The 17,428-nt window shown below is 46.4% G+C and overlaps 1 protein-coding gene across 7 annotated transcripts in view; it reads right to left on the bottom strand.

The window, feature by feature from the left end:
• Positions 1-6,382: 6,382 nt before the first annotated feature.
• The window catches only part of CTSW (cathepsin W), a 29,228-nt gene continuing 18,182 nt past the window's right edge, over positions 6,383-17,428 (bottom strand). For all 7 annotated transcript variants that reach the window (XM_083477979.1, XM_083477980.1, XM_083477978.1 and 4 more), the window contains 7 exons: positions 16,771-16,870; positions 14,907-14,987; positions 13,541-13,660; positions 11,994-12,058; positions 11,417-11,507; positions 9,476-9,552; positions 6,383-7,387 (listed from right to left, as the gene is read on the bottom strand). In XM_083477979.1, coding sequence (XP_083334105.1) covers positions 7,277-7,387; positions 9,476-9,552; positions 11,417-11,507; positions 11,994-12,058; positions 13,541-13,660; positions 14,907-14,987; positions 16,771-16,870 — 645 coding nt within the window. In that variant the 3' untranslated portion in view covers positions 6,383-7,276. The remainder of the gene's footprint in view (positions 7,388-9,475; positions 9,553-11,416; positions 11,508-11,993; positions 12,059-13,540; positions 13,661-14,906; positions 14,988-16,770; positions 16,871-17,428) is intronic.

Below are 17,428 nucleotides of genomic sequence, written 5' to 3'. Positions count from 1 at the left end.
TCAAAATACAGAACCACAAAATATATAAAGTAAAAGCAACATCCCAGTAACCCCTTTTGAGCATAAGGGTGTGGGGGGAGAGGTGAAGGCAGAACCTCTGTGAGGCTGTTTCCAGGTCTGAATGAGTCCTCAGTGGGCTCTCCTCCTTCCCCAGAGCTCCCTTCTCCTGCCTATGGCTATTCCTGGCTAGAGCAATAGATGGTATCAGGCCATCATTTAAGATTTCGGACAGTGCCCTCACAATGCCTGATGCTTCCACTGTTCTGGAGCATAGTGGGAAATATAGATTCACATGCAGCAGCCACTTGGCCCAGGACAAGCATCAGGTCCACAAAGCCCTCCACTCCCAATAGTTGCCCAAGACATTTGCATGCTTACACTGAGGCCTGAATTCACGTCACATGTGGAACTGGGCTGCCCATCTATTAGGTTCTCTGTTTTGAGACATGAGCTGGGGGAGAATTTAATTCCGCTCAAACTGAAATGTAAATCTTCCCAATCCACAGTGATGCACAGTGTGGAGGGAGTAGATGGAAAGAAGTTTTTCTCCCTCTCATAATGCTGTAACATTAGCGAAGCTGAAGGGGAGAGGGGGAGGCCAGACAACAAGAAGTCCTTCTTCACCTTAGACCTATCTTTTGGGTTCTGGGGTGCTGCAGACGAGGAGCAAGCGCCCTCAAGGTCTGAACCAAAGTTTGGTTTCAGGAAGCCACAGTCATCTGCCATAAAACTTTGAAATAAGCTGAAATACAGTGACAGCCCCTACAGTTGCTGAGTAGTTTTGATTTCTGAAAACCTTTTTTGTTCCTTGCCAATTATTATTATTATTATTATTATTATTATTATTATTATTATTATTATCATGATCATCGCTCTACCTCTTGGGTTTAGCTGAATTTGGACCGGGAGCAGGTTCCCTCCTGTGAAAGCAGATTTCCTCATATGACTTCTGATATCTTGTGTATTCCTGCTGAAATCCAAGAAAGCCTTTGTGACCCTTTTCGTTTTATTTTATTTGAAGTCCTGCGAGTCAGTATCAGGGCTCATTATTTGCTCCACTGATATCTATGGTTGTCTTTTTATTTGGCATACTCCCTGTTCCGAGTTACTTGTGTTTTCTGTTGGACTAAACTGGAATGTGGAAGATAAGAATGAAAAAGACACTCCACATGGCATAAAACATAGGAGATAGGCATGAAAGGACATGAATACTCTCTATGTTGGGCTTCTCAAGGCTGAGGCTGGTGATTTCTGCTCTAGATAACAGCACAGCTGGTGTCTATTATCCTCCTTTATAACATAAACACCAACATGAGAATTTAATTCTCGGGTTGTCTGGGGCAGGTCATGAAATACAAGAGATTGCTTTGAATCAATGCATAGTTCACACCAAAGCTTCTTTATATTTAGATGGAATTTTGAATATATTTTGTCTGTCTCCAGATTTCACTTCCCTTTTGTTTTTCCAGTTCTGTTATTCTGTGATCATATTGTGGTTTGTTGTACCATCTCATACAACACTGTTGAGAACATAAACTTTGGGTCGTTCTCCTTTGAGTTTTACATTGGGCTAAGTTGGCTTTAAAATCCTTTCCAAGTTTCAGAAGCTAGCCTGGAGGAGCATAGGAAGCTGCCTTATACTGAGACAGACCATTGGTCCATCTAACTCAGTACTGCCTGCACTGACTGGCAGCAGCTCTCCAGGGTTTCAGACAGGGAGTATCTCCCAGCCCTACCCGGAGATGGCGGGGATTGAACCTGGGACCTTCTGCATGCAAAGCAGAATGCACTGCAAGCACCGTATAGATCGGTAGTTCCCAAACTTTTGTGGGCCACTGACCCCTTGGTTCCATAAACTCATTGCAGGTGCCCCCTACCGTACCTGCCAAAAAGCATTTCTTCAAAATGACAGTTTGCACAACTCATTAAGGAAGACAATAACCAAACAGTAACAATGAATTACAATGTTTTTTCGAAAGCCAGCTAAAACCATCTTGTTTAATTGATCCAGTGATACCAGCTTTTCATGAGAAGTCATTTAGACCTCCAGTGCCTCCTTGCCACCCCCTTGCCTATTAGCACCCCCTTGGTAATCCCACTGCCCCCTTTAGGAACCATCGGTTTAGACCTTTCCTTATAGGGTCTCCTCTTCTAACTCTTTTTCAACCAAGCTTTGCATCACCTCTTTTGTGGTTCTCTCTGTACTATTTGGAAGGGCTCATCTTTCCACCCTGTCTGCTGGGGGGAAGCAGGCAGTCAGCTCCTCGAGCCGCAAGGACAGCCTGCCTCTGTTGCTTTGAGTGTTATTTCTCCATCTGTGTGGTTTTTCTTTTATTTGCACCTTTTGAACACAGAGGTGTGAAGAAGCAAGTTCCATACCTAACCACACTCTCCACCAGCCACCCTCTTTATGAGAAGGTGCTAAGCTGCTCAGGAAGAGGCACCTGTTTCTAAACTTCCCTGACCGTTTTAACATGAACACCTGCTTTTATTTTCTCATCTGACTGCAGTTGCCACCAGGGCCAGGTCCTGAGGCTGGCAAGGCTGGGCATTCACCTTAACACTGCATTTACATGTGTTCATGGCACATGTGCACCACTGCAAACCCAGTAATGGCATGAAAAGGGGCAAAAAAGAGTGCAAAAACAGCACCTAGCAATCGCACAAGTCTTTGCGAGTGCAATCCCACGAGCCTTTGCATTGACTTTGAGGCCTGTGGAGAGTTGGAGCAAGGTTTGGAGGGAATGAATATGGCAATTGCAGGCTTTCTCAATGGTGCTCCATACAATAATCATAATTTTATTATGTATACCCCGCCCATCTGACTGAGTTGCCCTAGCCACTCTGGGCAGCTTCCAACACATATAAAAACATAACGAAATGTCAAACATTACAAACTTCCCGGTACAGGGCTGCCTTCAGATGTCTTCTAAGAGTTGTGTAGTTCTTTACTTCCTTCACATCTGGTGTGAGGGCGTTCCACAGGGAGGGTGCCACTGCCGAGAAGGCCCTCTGCAATTTCACTTAAACATGCAGTGCCTCCAAATGGCTGTTTTATCATTTCCACTTTGCTCCAAGTGTCCAAGAAGAGTGGGTGCAGTTTCATTCAGAGACAGGGAGCATTTGTCTCTCCAGGTGTAGCTGGACTCCAACTCCCATCAGCCTAGCCCAGGGATGATAGGAGTTGTAGTCCAGCAACAAGGTTTTCCCTTTCCTGCACCCGCCCAATAGAATTCTCAAGTTGTGCGGGAGAGAGAGGCGGTTGCATGCACCCCATCAAGCTCCAGTCATTTGAAATGTTTGGAAACATTTCAGTGGAAAGTTGTCCAAATGAATGCATAAGCAGCCTGAAAATTCATTTGCACTGTGGACTGGGCAATGAGTTTTTGCTAAAGCCGCTGGTGCATTGCATTCCTCTGCTGCACAATTTTAATATTTGCCTGTGCACTATTGGACACAACATTGGGTAGAGCCCAGGAATCCCAATAAAACAGCCCCCTCTTAAATCTGTTGCGAAAATAGAAGCACTTAGAGACATGATGTTTCCCGAGTCTACTGGTTTATTGAGCAAGCATCTGCAGCCTCTTTCATCAGATGCACAAAGAGTGGGATTTACATAGAAGTCCTCTCTGGATGGAAGACAGAGTGGAGGGGGGCCTGCAAATGGTAGTCTACTCTGCAAAGAAGAAGAAGAAGAGTTTGGATTTGATATCCCGCTTTATCACTACCTGAAGGAGTCTCAAAGCGGCTAACATTCTCCTTTCCCTTCCTCCCCCACAACACTCTGTGAGGTGAGTGGGGCTGAGAGACTTCAAAGAAGTGTGACTAGCCCAAGGTCATAAAGCAGCTGCATGTGGAGGAGCGGGGAAGCGAACCCGGCTCCCCAGATTACAAGTCCACTGCTCTTAACCACTACACCACACTGGCTTGCAAAGACCAAATTCACATTGTTTCGGCCACTTTTGCCTCTGGAACTGCTCACCAGTGGCTTGTGGCCCCCTGATATCTGCAAAGAAGGGAGGGCGGCCCTTGAACTGGGAAAAAAGTTTCCCCACTCTGATGGATGGGGAGAAATTGCATTCCATCTACTCTCTTAATCTGCACTTTCTGAAACATTACATGATTCAAAACACAGCCATCCTTCAAAATTCACACATCTCCAAAGCCACAGTGCAGTTCTTTGGCCAAGTAACGTTTACAAAAATGCACATGCTAATTTTAGGTGAACAATCAACATATCAACACACCCACACACACCCCGGAATGAACGATATTTTAGGGAAGTGCTTTGCGAAAATGTGCCGTATTAGGCAAAATCTCATAGACATATGTGTATTTTTGGGAATGCACTACAATGTTGATGGATTTTCATGTAGCCTTTGAAAAGAAAAAAACCAAACTGATGTGAACTGAAGCGAAGGTTGTGGAAAGATGAGAAAATGACATTGACAAGCTGCCCCACTCCTGGTAATACACACTGGGGTTCTCAGCTCACTCTCCAGCAGGGCAGCTGTGTTTTCAAGAGCAGCGGGGGGGGGGGGAGATTTGTGGGAAAGGGTCTTATTTTATGGTATGACCTTTGCAACTGTTAAAGGCATTGCAGATGTTGAGGACAGGGAGTGGCAACCCCAAGCGACATGAGACGGCAGAAAAGAAACCAACCTCATGCACAGAGAGAGCGAAAGGTAACATGAAATACCAGAAACAGCTCATGACGTTTGCGTGTGAAATATGTATGCAAGGGATAATCAAAACAGAAACTGCATTTGCTGGAAGCTGAAACTCTTAATGCAGGCCCATTTCTGTAATGCCCCATAAAGAAAGAAGAGTGAAACATACACACAGCCCACTATTTTCTGAATCGCCACCTTAAAACCTGCCAACATGGGGAAATTCAGTACATTTCCGGTCCCATCTGCAATATGAATTTAAAGCAGTATTGTACCACTTTAAATAGACATGCCCCCCCCCCGAATTCTGGGAGCTGTAGTTTGTTAAGGGTATTCAGACCCCTATCCCCCCCCCCGAGCTACAGTTTCCAGTGATCCATGGCAAGAGGGTCTGATTGTTAACCTACTCTGAGAATTGTAGCTCCATGAGTGGAATGGGGGGGGGGTCTTCCTAACAACTCTCAGCACCTTTTACCAACTACAACTCCCATAATTCTTTGGGCGATAACATGATTGTTTAAAGTGGTATAATACTGCTTTAAAAGTATAGTGCAGATGGGGCCACAGTCTTCATTTTAAAAAAATATATATCCCATAATTGTAAGAATAGACTGTAAAAAGCAATTGGGGATACAAGATTGCAAGCAAATTCTATAAATTAGATGATGGGTAGAAAAACGGAATTGTCTGGGGGAAATGCAATTACTTCCTACCTCCCTCTGCATGTGTTTGTTTTAAATTATGCTTCTATTTCTCCCTTCTCATCCCCATGCAAGAAGGAGACAAACACAGTTCTCTGCCCTCCCCTTTTATCTTTCTCCGCAGGGTAGTTTAGGCTGAGAGTGTTCCACTGGCCCCCGGTCACTCTGAGCTGCATAGCAATTTAAACATAACTCCACCCTAGGAATGCAGGAGAAATTCAGCTCTGTTTGCATTTGAACAAGAAAACAACCTGATTTTCACCTTCAAAACATCATGCCAAAGGGAATCCTTCAGTCAAGAGTTTTCTGAAATTTCAACCAATGTCTACCAAATTGCTTATAACAGAGGAAAGTAAGAATGCATCCGGTGGGGGGGGGGCGGGAAACATAATGCCAGGCATCATTGAGGACAATTGCTTGCAAAGGTGGAAATATATTCTGACTAATTTAACAAGTTCTTTTTTATGTCAAATCATTGCAGAAATGTGGAGAGCTAAATTAAGTTTGAAAAAATCAGAAACAGAGAAACCCAAAATAGACGGGCATATCCCTCCCCAGTCCCAACATTTCAGCCACCCCACTGGGTCTTGGTCCCCAATTCTTCAGTATATATTTGTCCTCTTAGGGCAAATTAACCTCATTGGTTAATTATGTGAAGAGCAGCCTGTTCTCCCCCCACTAGGGGTCAGCAAGACCGAGAAGCAGTTTGGTCCTATCCCATTTTGGCTCTCACCCGGGCCATGACTCACAAAGGCTATAAATTGAGGCAATAGATGTACCTTTCCCTGTTTATCTGTTTGTTTTGTAACACACACAGAAAAAAACTGTAATAAACATGAATACTATGAAACTAATGAAGCTTAAGCTTCAGGGCTCCTAATCCCAGAGGGGCTCCAGAAGCGACTTTTGTTCACATTGCTTTAAACAATTGCTTTAAGAAGTGCATTCTGTATGCATATAACACTTTCCTAATTTCCCCTTATTTTCATCCCTGCAATAACTCAAAAACAATAAGGCATAGCAATTTTTTTATTCACACCAGTGATTTTGATAGGTGAGATAATCCAGTACAAGAATTTTAATCAAAATCTGAGATGTAGTAGCAAATTTTGTTTATATTAAAATGTGCTGATCTGTCATGGAACAACCCCATTGAAGAAGATAACAGCAAGGATGCTTCTTGCCAAAAGATAGAAAGAAGAAGTACCGCCCAGAGAAGAGTGGCAGATCAAGCTGATGAAATATGCAGAAATGGCAAGACTGATGGGAAAGGCCAGAAATCAGGAAGACCAAGTATTTTTAAAAGACTGGAATAACTTTCTCACCTATCTGAGAGATCACTGTAAACAGCTGAAATCATTGGCAGGAATACAATAACACTTGTAATGTAACATGGATTTTGGATACTATGATTATATAAAAGATGGATTACAGTAGGAGATGCAGGAATAGAATTGGAACCCATGAGGGGAAGGATGGAGGTCTCAAGGTTTGAAAGAACCCCTTTTTTAATGTGTGAACATGTTATGTTTATGGTGTAAAACTTTTATGTAAAACTAATAAAAAATTAGAAGAAGAAGAAAACAGTGGTTACCTAGACCTCGTTGCTGGTTGCGCAACAAGGGCCCCCAGAAATATAGGTCCCCCACTGTTGGCTTCAACCCTGCCCCATTGCTGGCATGCAGTCCACAACAACAAAATTGGGGGTCTGCACCGTTCATTGACATAATGCTGTAGAAAAATATGGCTGGGGTATGACAGCTTGTGGCATTAGAAGCTGTGCAAGGGAGAAACAACAATGGCAGGCCTGATTCGAGCCAAAAAGAGGTGATGCGCTGTAGGAGTCAGCCCATGCGGTCGCTTCCAGATGATGTTGGACTCCAGATCATGAATGCAGTTGCGCCATCAAGGACGGCAAACCACAGGCTTCTTTCCCTCGGAATCCCGGACAAGCGCCGTTGCCGCGAACATGGCAATGCCGCAAGTATTGGTGCCACGGTGCAGCCGGAAGTAGCCCTAGGTGGGAAGAGAATGGGGTCAAAAGTGTCACGGCTCTGGCTGAGCTCCAGGCCAAAGCCCTGCGCTCGGCGCCTGGCAGGTGTGTCAGTCCAAGCACGCTAGCTGGGGGGCCACAGGGTCCTTGATCTAGCCCAATATTGTCTCCTCCAGAGGTCAGCAAAGTGATGCTCAAGGGAGCTCTTCCTGCTCAGTTCCTCTTCTCAATGGCTCGGCCTCTCCTACCTTTAACACCCCCCCTTCAAACTAGACCACATTTCATTTGATGCCAGAGCCAGACACCTTCCCTTCCGTTCTGAACAGAGGAAAGACACAAAGAGCCTCTCTCTGCAAGCAAATGTAGCCATGGCTGATGTAGGTGGATTTTCTCCCCCCTTGAAGCCCACACAATTTTGTGATCCTGTCACTGTTCCTGCTCTTTTGGAAGCAACAGCCATTTTCTATTATGACTCACGCGCCACAGTGGCCATTTGGTGTTATGCCAACCCCCCACCCTCCACGGCGGCCATTTTGTGTTATACTCCATACCCCACAGCAGCCATTTTGTAATCAACACCCAGAGCACTTACTCAAAATTCCCCATACATCACCAAATGTTTAGTGACCTCCGTCTACCCTGACTGGCTTGCTGGAGAAATTGTCTTTCCAATGATCTGTTCTCTGCAGTGGCGTAGCATGGGTTGTCAGCACCCGGGGCAAGGCAACTAATTTGCGCCCCCTAACCCGTGGATTTGCGCCCCCTAACCCGTGGATTTGCGCTCCCCAACCCTAACCCCCAGATGTTGCGCCCGGTGCGGCCGGCCCCCCCTGCACCCCCCACGCTACGCCACTGGTTCTCTGACCTCCTTGTTTTTAACTAGAGATGCCGGGAATTGAAGCTGAGCCTTTTTGCACACCATGTGTGTGCTCAACCTCTCCCCTGAAAAATAACTTTGGGAGAGACACCAGCTCTGTGGTAGAACACCTGCTTCCAAGCAGAAGGTCCCAGTTTCTATCTCCACTTCAGAGGATCAGGAAGCAGGAGAGGAGGGGTCCTGTTGTCCATCAGATTAGATAATCATGAGCTAGACAGACAACTAGCCTGAGTTGCTATAAGGCAACTAACTACCTGTGTGCCTGGGAGAGACTGTGTGTCATGGACTGGTTGGACGCAGAGGAATGGTGACAGGAATCAGCTGGGGAACCCCCAAGGGGAGAAGGCTCAGAGCCCGGGGAGTGGTGGTGGGATGGCGATGAGTGGTCAGAGGGAGAAGACGGGGAAGAGGATGAGTCGGAAGCTGGAGGCAACAGGCGTTAATGAGCAGGGAGAGTCTGTGGCAGAGAGAAGACTAGAATCAGAGGCAGAAGCTGAAGTAGGAGAGGAGGGAAGCCAAAAGGCAGAAAGGAGTCAGCCAGGATGTCTCTCCCTCTTGCTGTAACAAGCTCCGCTACCCCCATCTCCCAGAACCAGAAGAGGCATGAAAAGGGGGGAGGTGAGGTTGGTTGGTTGCATGCAGGCACAGTCTCTGATTGCTGGGGGAAAGCCCTGGTGAGGAGGCTTTCAGTCTCAGCAACTGATTTTCATGGAGGAGATTCACCAGGTAGGAGCTGCTCTGCTCCTTAGACCTGACACTCAACCAAATATGTGGAGGTTGTGCTTTTGCTAATAAAGAGTTAACTCCACCTTTGAACTGTGTGATTACTGACCAGCACTCTCCTGTGACGAAGCACAGGGACGTCCCAAGTTCATTCCCCAGCACCTCCAGTTAAAAGCTGATATGAAAGACCCCCCTCTGCCTGAGATCCTGAGAGAGGCACAATCAAATACTAGGCTAGGCAGCTTCCTAAAGCCCACTCTCATCCACCGCCCCCTGTCCCAGTCCCAAGCCTTATAGCCAGTTCTGGTCCATTGGTAGTCAAAAGACAACCCTTGTAAGTCCTGAGATGGAAGCACCCCCTCCCCCCCAGCTTAACAAGGATGTTGATGGGCTTCACCCACCCCATCTGATTCTCTCATGCCAGGCACACAGCACCCCTGCCCAGTTCCTATGCTTCCTGCCCCACTCTACCCAAACTCCCCAATGGCCAAAGAAGTGGAGATCAGCCCACCTTTTCTCCCCAGCGCTCTCCCCACGAATTCTGGATGATCCAATATGGTCCAACCCAGGATCCACGTCGAGATTTGACTGCACAGAAGGGGAGAATGGAAGCTAAGTATTGCTTTATACTTCTGGGGGAGGAACATGGCGGACTGAGCGTCTTCTGTCGGCACCTTGCCAACAGAGATAATTAAGTGGTGACTGCTGATAGCCAATACATAAATCTTGGCTACTGAATTCACTCTGGAGATAGCAGTGAACAGGTGATCAACCGCTGATGCTTGGAAAAACGTTGTTTACTACGCCGTGAGATTGAGAAGCTGTCAGCTCCTGAGATGGAGAGTTCTCAATGTATCATAAGAGCCCGTTCCACTGTCGAACAGCTCTTACCATCAAAGTTCTTCCTGATGTTAAGTCATAGAATCATAGTAGGAATAGCCTTTCTTGTAACTTGAATCCTACCCTCCAGAGCAAGAGAAAACAAGCTTGCTGCTTGCTCCATTTCCCATGTGACAATCCTTCAGTTATTTGACGGTGGCTATCATATCTCCTCTCAAACTCTTCTTTTCCAGGCTAAATATACCCAACTCCCTCAACCTTTCCTCATGAGGCTTGGTTTCCAGACCACTGATCAATTTGGTCACCCACCCAATTTCTAAGTTTAACTTTTCATACGGTTTTCACTCTACATTTTATGTACCATTGTTTGTAGACAGCTCTGATTTTATAAATGAATATGAATAGCAACAAATAAACAAATGTCAGGATTACAAACAATACAATGCACCTAAAGCATTCCAAATTCCCCAAAGTACCATATCAGTATTGATAGTTTATGAGGGGGTGGTTTAGAAATACTTCCTTAAAATAAAATATAAACCCAATTATTTTCATAGTATTACAGGAGAGGGATAAAAAATCCACTCTGGTCTTCTTCTCACTAAGGCAGTCAAATTGCACCCTGACCACACAGCCCTTTCCAGCTGCAGATGAAGACAGCTTTCCTACAGCATCTAGTATGCTGCATTACAGTTCCTGTGACAGGCAGGGGGGGGGAATCACAAAATGGTCTACCACAGGCATCCCCAACCTTCGGCCCTCCAGATGTTTTGGACTACAATTCCCATCATCCCTGACCACTGGTCCTGTTAGCTAGGGATCATGGGAGTTGTAGGCCAAAACACCTGGAGGGCCACAGGTTGGGGATGCCTGGTCTACCAAGACCACCAGCCATTTTTAAGCGGTCTGTGAGGGACAAAGTCTGGGAACAGCTGTCCTATTCAGTCCATGTGGCAGTAAAAACAGCAGCAGCTACCCAGCCAAAAGACTTTAAAAAACTGGAAATAATTGACACATTTCCTGAAGGACAGGGAGGAGTTGACCAGATAGGCTTTTGGTCAGTATTGTCTCATGTAGGCAGACTCAACACGGGAGCTCCATGCTGGAGCAAGCTGGTTTTTCTCCGGCTCCGGAGGGTAGGACCTGAGCCAATGGTTCAAGTTACAAAAAAAGAAGATTCTGACTAAACATTAGGAAGAACTGTTTGACAGTGGGACAGACCACCTTGGAAGGTGGTTGACTGTCCTTCCTTGGAGGTTTTTAAGCAGAGGTTGGATGGCCGTTTGTCATGGATGATCTAGTTGAGATTCCTGCATTGCAGGGGGTTGGGCTAGATGACCCTCGGGGGTCCCTTCGAATTCTAGGATCCTCCATAAAAAAAAGAATCCCTGCACATAGAAAGCTAACATGTCAGGATAGCTTCAGGGTCCGTCCCCCCTAGCCAAAATGGGAGTGGCGCATTCCGTCATGGCAGCCATCACCAGCAATCTAAAATGGTACAATCCGGAGACAATGAGTGCAAGAGGAGAGGAGGATTTTACAGAATAGCAGCTATAGACCTGGAGTCTAATAATTGCCCTGCACAGACAAGAGAGTGAAGCCCTTTGCTCACCTTCATCGTAGCCCACAATGAGCGCAGCATGATCTAGTAGCATCGGGTTGCAGGACTGGGAGGGTGATCGGATGATGCCCTTCTGGTAATTCTAGCAGAGAGGGAGAAAGGGGGAAAGAGAAGGTCTAAATCAGCAGAAAGCAAGACGGCCATTCGTGTGAATGCGATGCCGTTCCATCAACCTCAGTTTGCCCGCAGCCTGCCTCCAACCCAGGTGTTTTTAGGGTAGTGCGACTGGTTCAGCCACATAGGGCACCACCGACATTTGAGAGCCCAAAGCCCGCCACTGCCCCACCCTCCTGCTTTCTTACTTGGAACTGGCCTGCCTGTCCACTTCCTCCTTAGTCACAGTGTTTCCCCTTGGAAAACTCAGCTGGGAGGAGGATGTAGCATAGACGAACCAGAATGAGTTGGCTCTGCCTGTCAGGGGCTCTGGCGCCACCTAGTGTTCGCCTCCCTGCCTCCTGTCCTACCAGCAGCAAGGGGCACCAGACGCTGCTGGAGAGGGCATGAGCAAACAAGTTGGGTAAGTTGGTGGGTGAGATGGGATTTCTCTTCCACTCTGTTGGGCACTTACCTGAAGGCGAGCCTGGTTAAGAAGGGCAGTTACAGGCCCCTGGGAACCAACGATTCTAGCGATATCTGAGAAATGCAGCGGGGAGGGGAAGCCAAGAGTTAGCACTGGGGTGAGGAGAAGATAGGCGAACTCTAGCTTTTATAGCAAACTAGACTATTATTATTATTATTATTATTATTATTATTATTATTTGTATACCACCCTGTACCCACAGGTCTCGGGCCATTTACAACATAAAATCACAATATAAATATAATCGTAATAAAAATAAAAATAAAACCAAAAACAACCCAATAACCCCTTTCTCCAAATATATATTCTAGTGTCCAAGTTCAGTCTTAGAACATGAGGAATTATGAGGAAGGCCTCTGAGAATGTCCACAGCGATTTTTCTAATGAGTAGCCCCTTCCACACACACCCCACCCACAACTAGCCTCCATTGGCTTAGGGCCTTGTCAGAGGTTAGGTGAATCGCTGCAGCCTGACCAATGTTCAAACTGCTTTTCTTCCAGTAGCACCTTAAAGACCAACTAAGTTAGTTCTAGGTATGAGCTCATACCTAGAACTAACTTAGTTGGTCTTTAAGGTGCTACTGGAAGAAAAAAATTTTTTATTTTGACTATGGCAGACCAACACGGCTACCTATCTACTACTCAAACTGCTTTTGAGTGACACAACATTTTACAGGTCTACCCATTCTAGAGCAAAACCAGGGAGGAGGGAATGAGAAAATCTATCACCTGCCCAGTTAGCACTGACCCAATAAAACTTTCCACTCTGTTGTTTTGAGAACCGACAGTTTTACTGGGTCAGTAAGCTATAACTTCATCCCTCGATCGATTGGATTGTGGTTTTTTGGCCCGCCTGACAAAGTTTTCTGCGCTGCTCAGAAGCTTGCTCCTGGAACGCGGAATGCTATTTGGCTCCTCAGTGTGGCAACTAAAGACAAAGCCTCTGGCCAAAGAGCAGGCGATGGCCAGGCAAAGTGAGCCCAAATCTCTGAAAAGAACAGAGTTTCAACCTCTTCCATATGATCCTGGATCACCCTTCTGGAAATCACTTCCTCTAGTCCACTGCATCATGTGTGAGTGATATGCAATTTTGCACATTTTTGCCCCTGGTACTGCCCACCACCAGCATGTGGCCCTCAACAGATTCCCCCTGAGGGAATGTGGCCCTCAGCGGAAAAAGGTTTGCCTTTGCTTTAACCTAAATGATGCTTCTTCCTTGTCCCAGAACACAACCCTTTCCTCCTGCTACATGTTCATTCATTACACTGAGTCAAGATCCTAAGAGCCTAGGTCCAGTTATGGATAATACCAGCAGAGGAGAGCACCCTCTAAACATGTGCAGAGTGCATTCTCCTTCCCTTACTGCGTATTTGCTAGAGGCAAATTTCCCACACCTCTGGAATCAGAAAGGTTCAGTTCTAAGACCTCCATTAACAAATTATGCCTTCTTATCCTTTTCTTACTGTGCAAAGTTGCAATTCACACCCACTTCCCCCACAGACCTCCTACTCTGCCATGGGCTAGTAAATCCTTACAATTCTCATCTCTGGGGAGTAATTCATAGCCGTCGATTTGGGTAACTGTTCGTTTCTGGTGCTTCTGACATGTCTGATTTCTGCCGGTGTAGGGGTACAGAAGGCTGCTTGACAGTCCGCCTGGGAAGGAGGGAAGACACAGCAGGTGAATAGCAGTGGGCTGGTGGAAGGCAGCACATACCTCCCTTCTCCCCTTCCCCACTTAAGCAGGAAAACACACACACACACAGGTCCCAGCCAACCTCTCCAGTTTATACAATGCCAGGCCAATTAGCTTCCCGAATATTAGTTTGCCTAGTCTCTTGGGGCAGGAGGGAGTAAAGACAAGATCCAAGGAGTGGGGTGAAATATGCAAAAGTGCCAGGAGTGCAGAGATAGGGAAGGGCCCTAGCTCAGTAGCAGAGCACCCACTCGCAGAAGGTCCCAAGTTCAGTTCCCATATTCCCCACGTAGTTGGGGCAGATCTGAAACCCTAGAGAGCCTCTGCTGGCCAGCAGAGACCACCCTGAGCTACATGGACCCCAGGTGTGACTCAGTGAAAGGCAGCTTCCTACATTCCTAGAATCAAAGAGTCATAGAGTGGGAAGGGACCCTGAGGGTCATCTAGTCCCACCCCCTGCAATGCGGGAATCTCAACCAAAGCATCCATGACAGATGACCGTCCAACCTTTGCTTGAAGACCTCCAAGGAAGGACAGTCCATCACCTTCTAAGGTAGTCTGGTCCACTGCCAAACAGTTCTTCCTAATGTTAAGTCAGAATCTCTTTTCTTGTGTTTTGAATCAGTCGGTTGGGATTCAACTCTCTGGAGAAGCAGACAATAAGCTCGCTCCATCTTCCATCTGACAGCCCTTTAGATGCTTGATCCTATCTCCTCTCAGTCTCCTCTTTTCCAGGCTAAACATACCCAGCTCCTTCAACCGTTCCTCATAAGGCTTGCTTTCAAGACTCCTGATCATCTTGGTTGCCCTCCTCTGCACACGTTCCAGCTTGTCAACATCCTTCTTAAATTGTGGTGCCCAGAACTGGACACAGTATTCCAGGTGTGGTCTGACCAAGGCAGAACAGAGCGGGACTATGACTTCCCTGGATCGGGACCCTATACTTCTGTTGATGCAGCCTAGGGTAGCATTAGCTTTTTTTTACTGCTGCATCACACTGTTGACTCACGCTTAAAGGCCCTGTAATAATTCTGAATTAAACTGGGATTGTATCTACCTGGCTAACAGCATTGCAGGGTTTGTTGTGAGGGTAAAATATGTTGGCAGGGAACATAATAGCCCAGATCCATGGGGGAAAGGCAGGCTATAAGGGTTGTTCCTACAGAAAATAAATAAGAAGAGTGGGAATTCAAAAGGTTTGCGTACTGCTGTTGAAGACAGTCCGGAGTCCATCCCACACATAGCCTCCCAGGCAACCGATCTTGTTGTATGTGCAATCTAGTACCTCTGAAATGGAAGAACAAAGAGTCAACCCACCCTAAGGAGAATCCCAAACTGGACTGGTGGTTTGGGTTCAACATACACACAACCGTCCCTTTGATGGTCCCTGCCAGTGCTTAGACCCAAAGCTTGCTTGGTAAAATTTCCTGAATGGCTGAACAGTAAATGGACCCTACATGGAAATGTTTCAGTGGAAGGACAAAAGGAGAACAGTAATGTTTGCACTCTCCCCCCCCCCCTTTCTTTTTCAACCACAAATTACAGCATAAGTGCTATTTGCTAGGCTGATATCTAGGTTCAGGAAGGGTAGCTTCCATTAACTCGTGTAAGAAAGACAACAGTCAATGAATGACAGGAGAGGGTCTCCTGATAGCTAGAAATCTGTCTCCAGCCTTTGGAATGTAATCTCCATGCCTTGGCGAAAAGAAGAACCTTCCAGCTAGCAAGGATGGGGCAGACTACACAGCTCGGAGCCAGTTTGGCAGATTCAGCTGAAGAGATTCCCACTTGGATTGGCTGGGACCTTCCTTTGCAGCGTAACTTGAACTCAAGTCAAGATACCTGTGGGGTTTTTTAGACATCCAGTGATTAGGGATGGGCGAGACTTTTGATTCAATTCGCATTTAAAGGTGAACCTAACTAATTCCCCCTTTCCAAAACAACAAACAAACTGGAAAAACAGCTTTCCTTCGAAATTCACATTTTGCAAATTTTGCAATGCAGTTCTCTGGCCAGGTAAAGTGTTCTGTACTGTTTTTAACACTTGATTGGGAGCCGCCCAGAGTGCCTGGGGAAACTCAGCCAGATGGGCAGGGTATAAATAATAAATTATTATGATTATTATGATGATGATGATTATTATTATTATTATTACAAATTGGCATAAACTGAGTGGGGTAAGCTGTGAATGGAAGTGCATATGTTAGTGGAAATCAAAATGGTCAAAGGCCTGGAAATGATGCCTTATGAGGAACGGCTAAGGGAGCTGGGCATGTTTAGCCTGGAGAAGAGGAGGTTAAGGGGTGATATAATAGCCATGTTCAAATATATAAAAGGATGTCACATAGAGGAGGGAGAAAGGTTGTTTTCTGCTGCTCCAGAGAAGCGGACATGGAGCAATGGATCCAAACTACAAGAAAGAAGATTCCACCTAAACATTAGGAAGAACTTCCTGACAGTAAGAGCTGTTCGACAGTGGAATTTGCTGCCAAGGAGTGTGGTGGAGTCTCCTTCCTTGCAGGTCTTTAAGCACAGCCTTGACAACCATATGTCAGGAGTGCTCTGATGGTGTTTCCTGCTTGGCAGGGGGTTGGACTCGATGGCCCTTGTGGTCTCTTCCAACTCTATCATTCTATGATTCTATGAAATGCATTCTGTTAGGGGAAGCTGTTTTGCAAAAAATGTGCCTATTAGGGGAAATGGCTTTCAAAAATGTTAGATTAGGGGAAATCCACACTAGAGTGCTTGTGATTTAAAAAAACAAACAAACTGCAAACTGATGTGGAGCACCGAACATGAGAATGGAAAAATGAGAAATCGAGAGAAACTGAAATTGTCACATTTGCCCATCCCTGCCAGTGATTGACAGATAGGTGGCCCTGCCCACCTGTCATAGTGCCCTGCTTGGGGTGGGGCGGCTCAAGAGCCAGCCCACTGAGATGTTTGGGGTGTGTGGCTATGGGAAGGCGATTACCATGATGAGCTCCTGTGCCTAAAATATACTCCCATGCCTTGCCTGTCTCTGGCCACCCACCCACCCCTTGCCCTGCTCTCCCAATGCCCGACATACCCTGGACCGAAAGGTTCCTTGGCACATGTCTGTGGATGTTCCATAAGGCCTCAATGTTGGACACAGCAGCAAAAGCCCAGCACGACCTGCACTTTTTGCCCTGGGAGGGGAAGGGAAGAGAGATTGTAGGGAGCAGGAATAGTTAACCTGGGACATATCCCATCCTCTTCTCCCCCACCCCTGTTCTGTCCCCAAAATTCTGTTCTCAAAAACCCTAACATAGACTTGAGAGATAAGCCATAAACTGACACCCTTCCCACCCCCCACTCCCCCAGCCTTGTTCTGAATGCCTTTAAACAGCCGGTTGCCCACACAGAAAATTTACTGGAAAACTAAAGCATTTCCTAGAATGACAATAAAACAATGAGGGTGGTAGAATCAGCTAGATATCAGGCTGAATGCTGGGGGGCCCTCAAGACACCCTCTTTATGCAGCAGTCATTCTTCCTGATTTGCTTGCACAAAGCTGGTGTAAGAAGTTAGACTAGGTCCGTTCTTTACGGAGCATTTGTTCCGCTTTGTTAGCAGTGAGCGTTCACCCAGATTTGCTTGCGCAACCATCACACGTCTTCCTGCCCATAACTCGTTCACCCCACACTTCTCAGCGCATTTCCCCATCAGTCCCCTCCTGGACTGCTTTAGCGCACTGTAGCACTGGT

The sequence above is a fragment of the Podarcis liolepis genome (assembly GCF_965112155.1).
Source record: "Podarcis liolepis genome assembly, chromosome: 15".
In the NCBI taxonomy this organism is placed as follows: Eukaryota; Metazoa; Chordata; class Lepidosauria; order Squamata; family Lacertidae; genus Podarcis; species Podarcis liolepis.
This window is presented reverse-complemented; position numbering and strand designations above follow the sequence as displayed.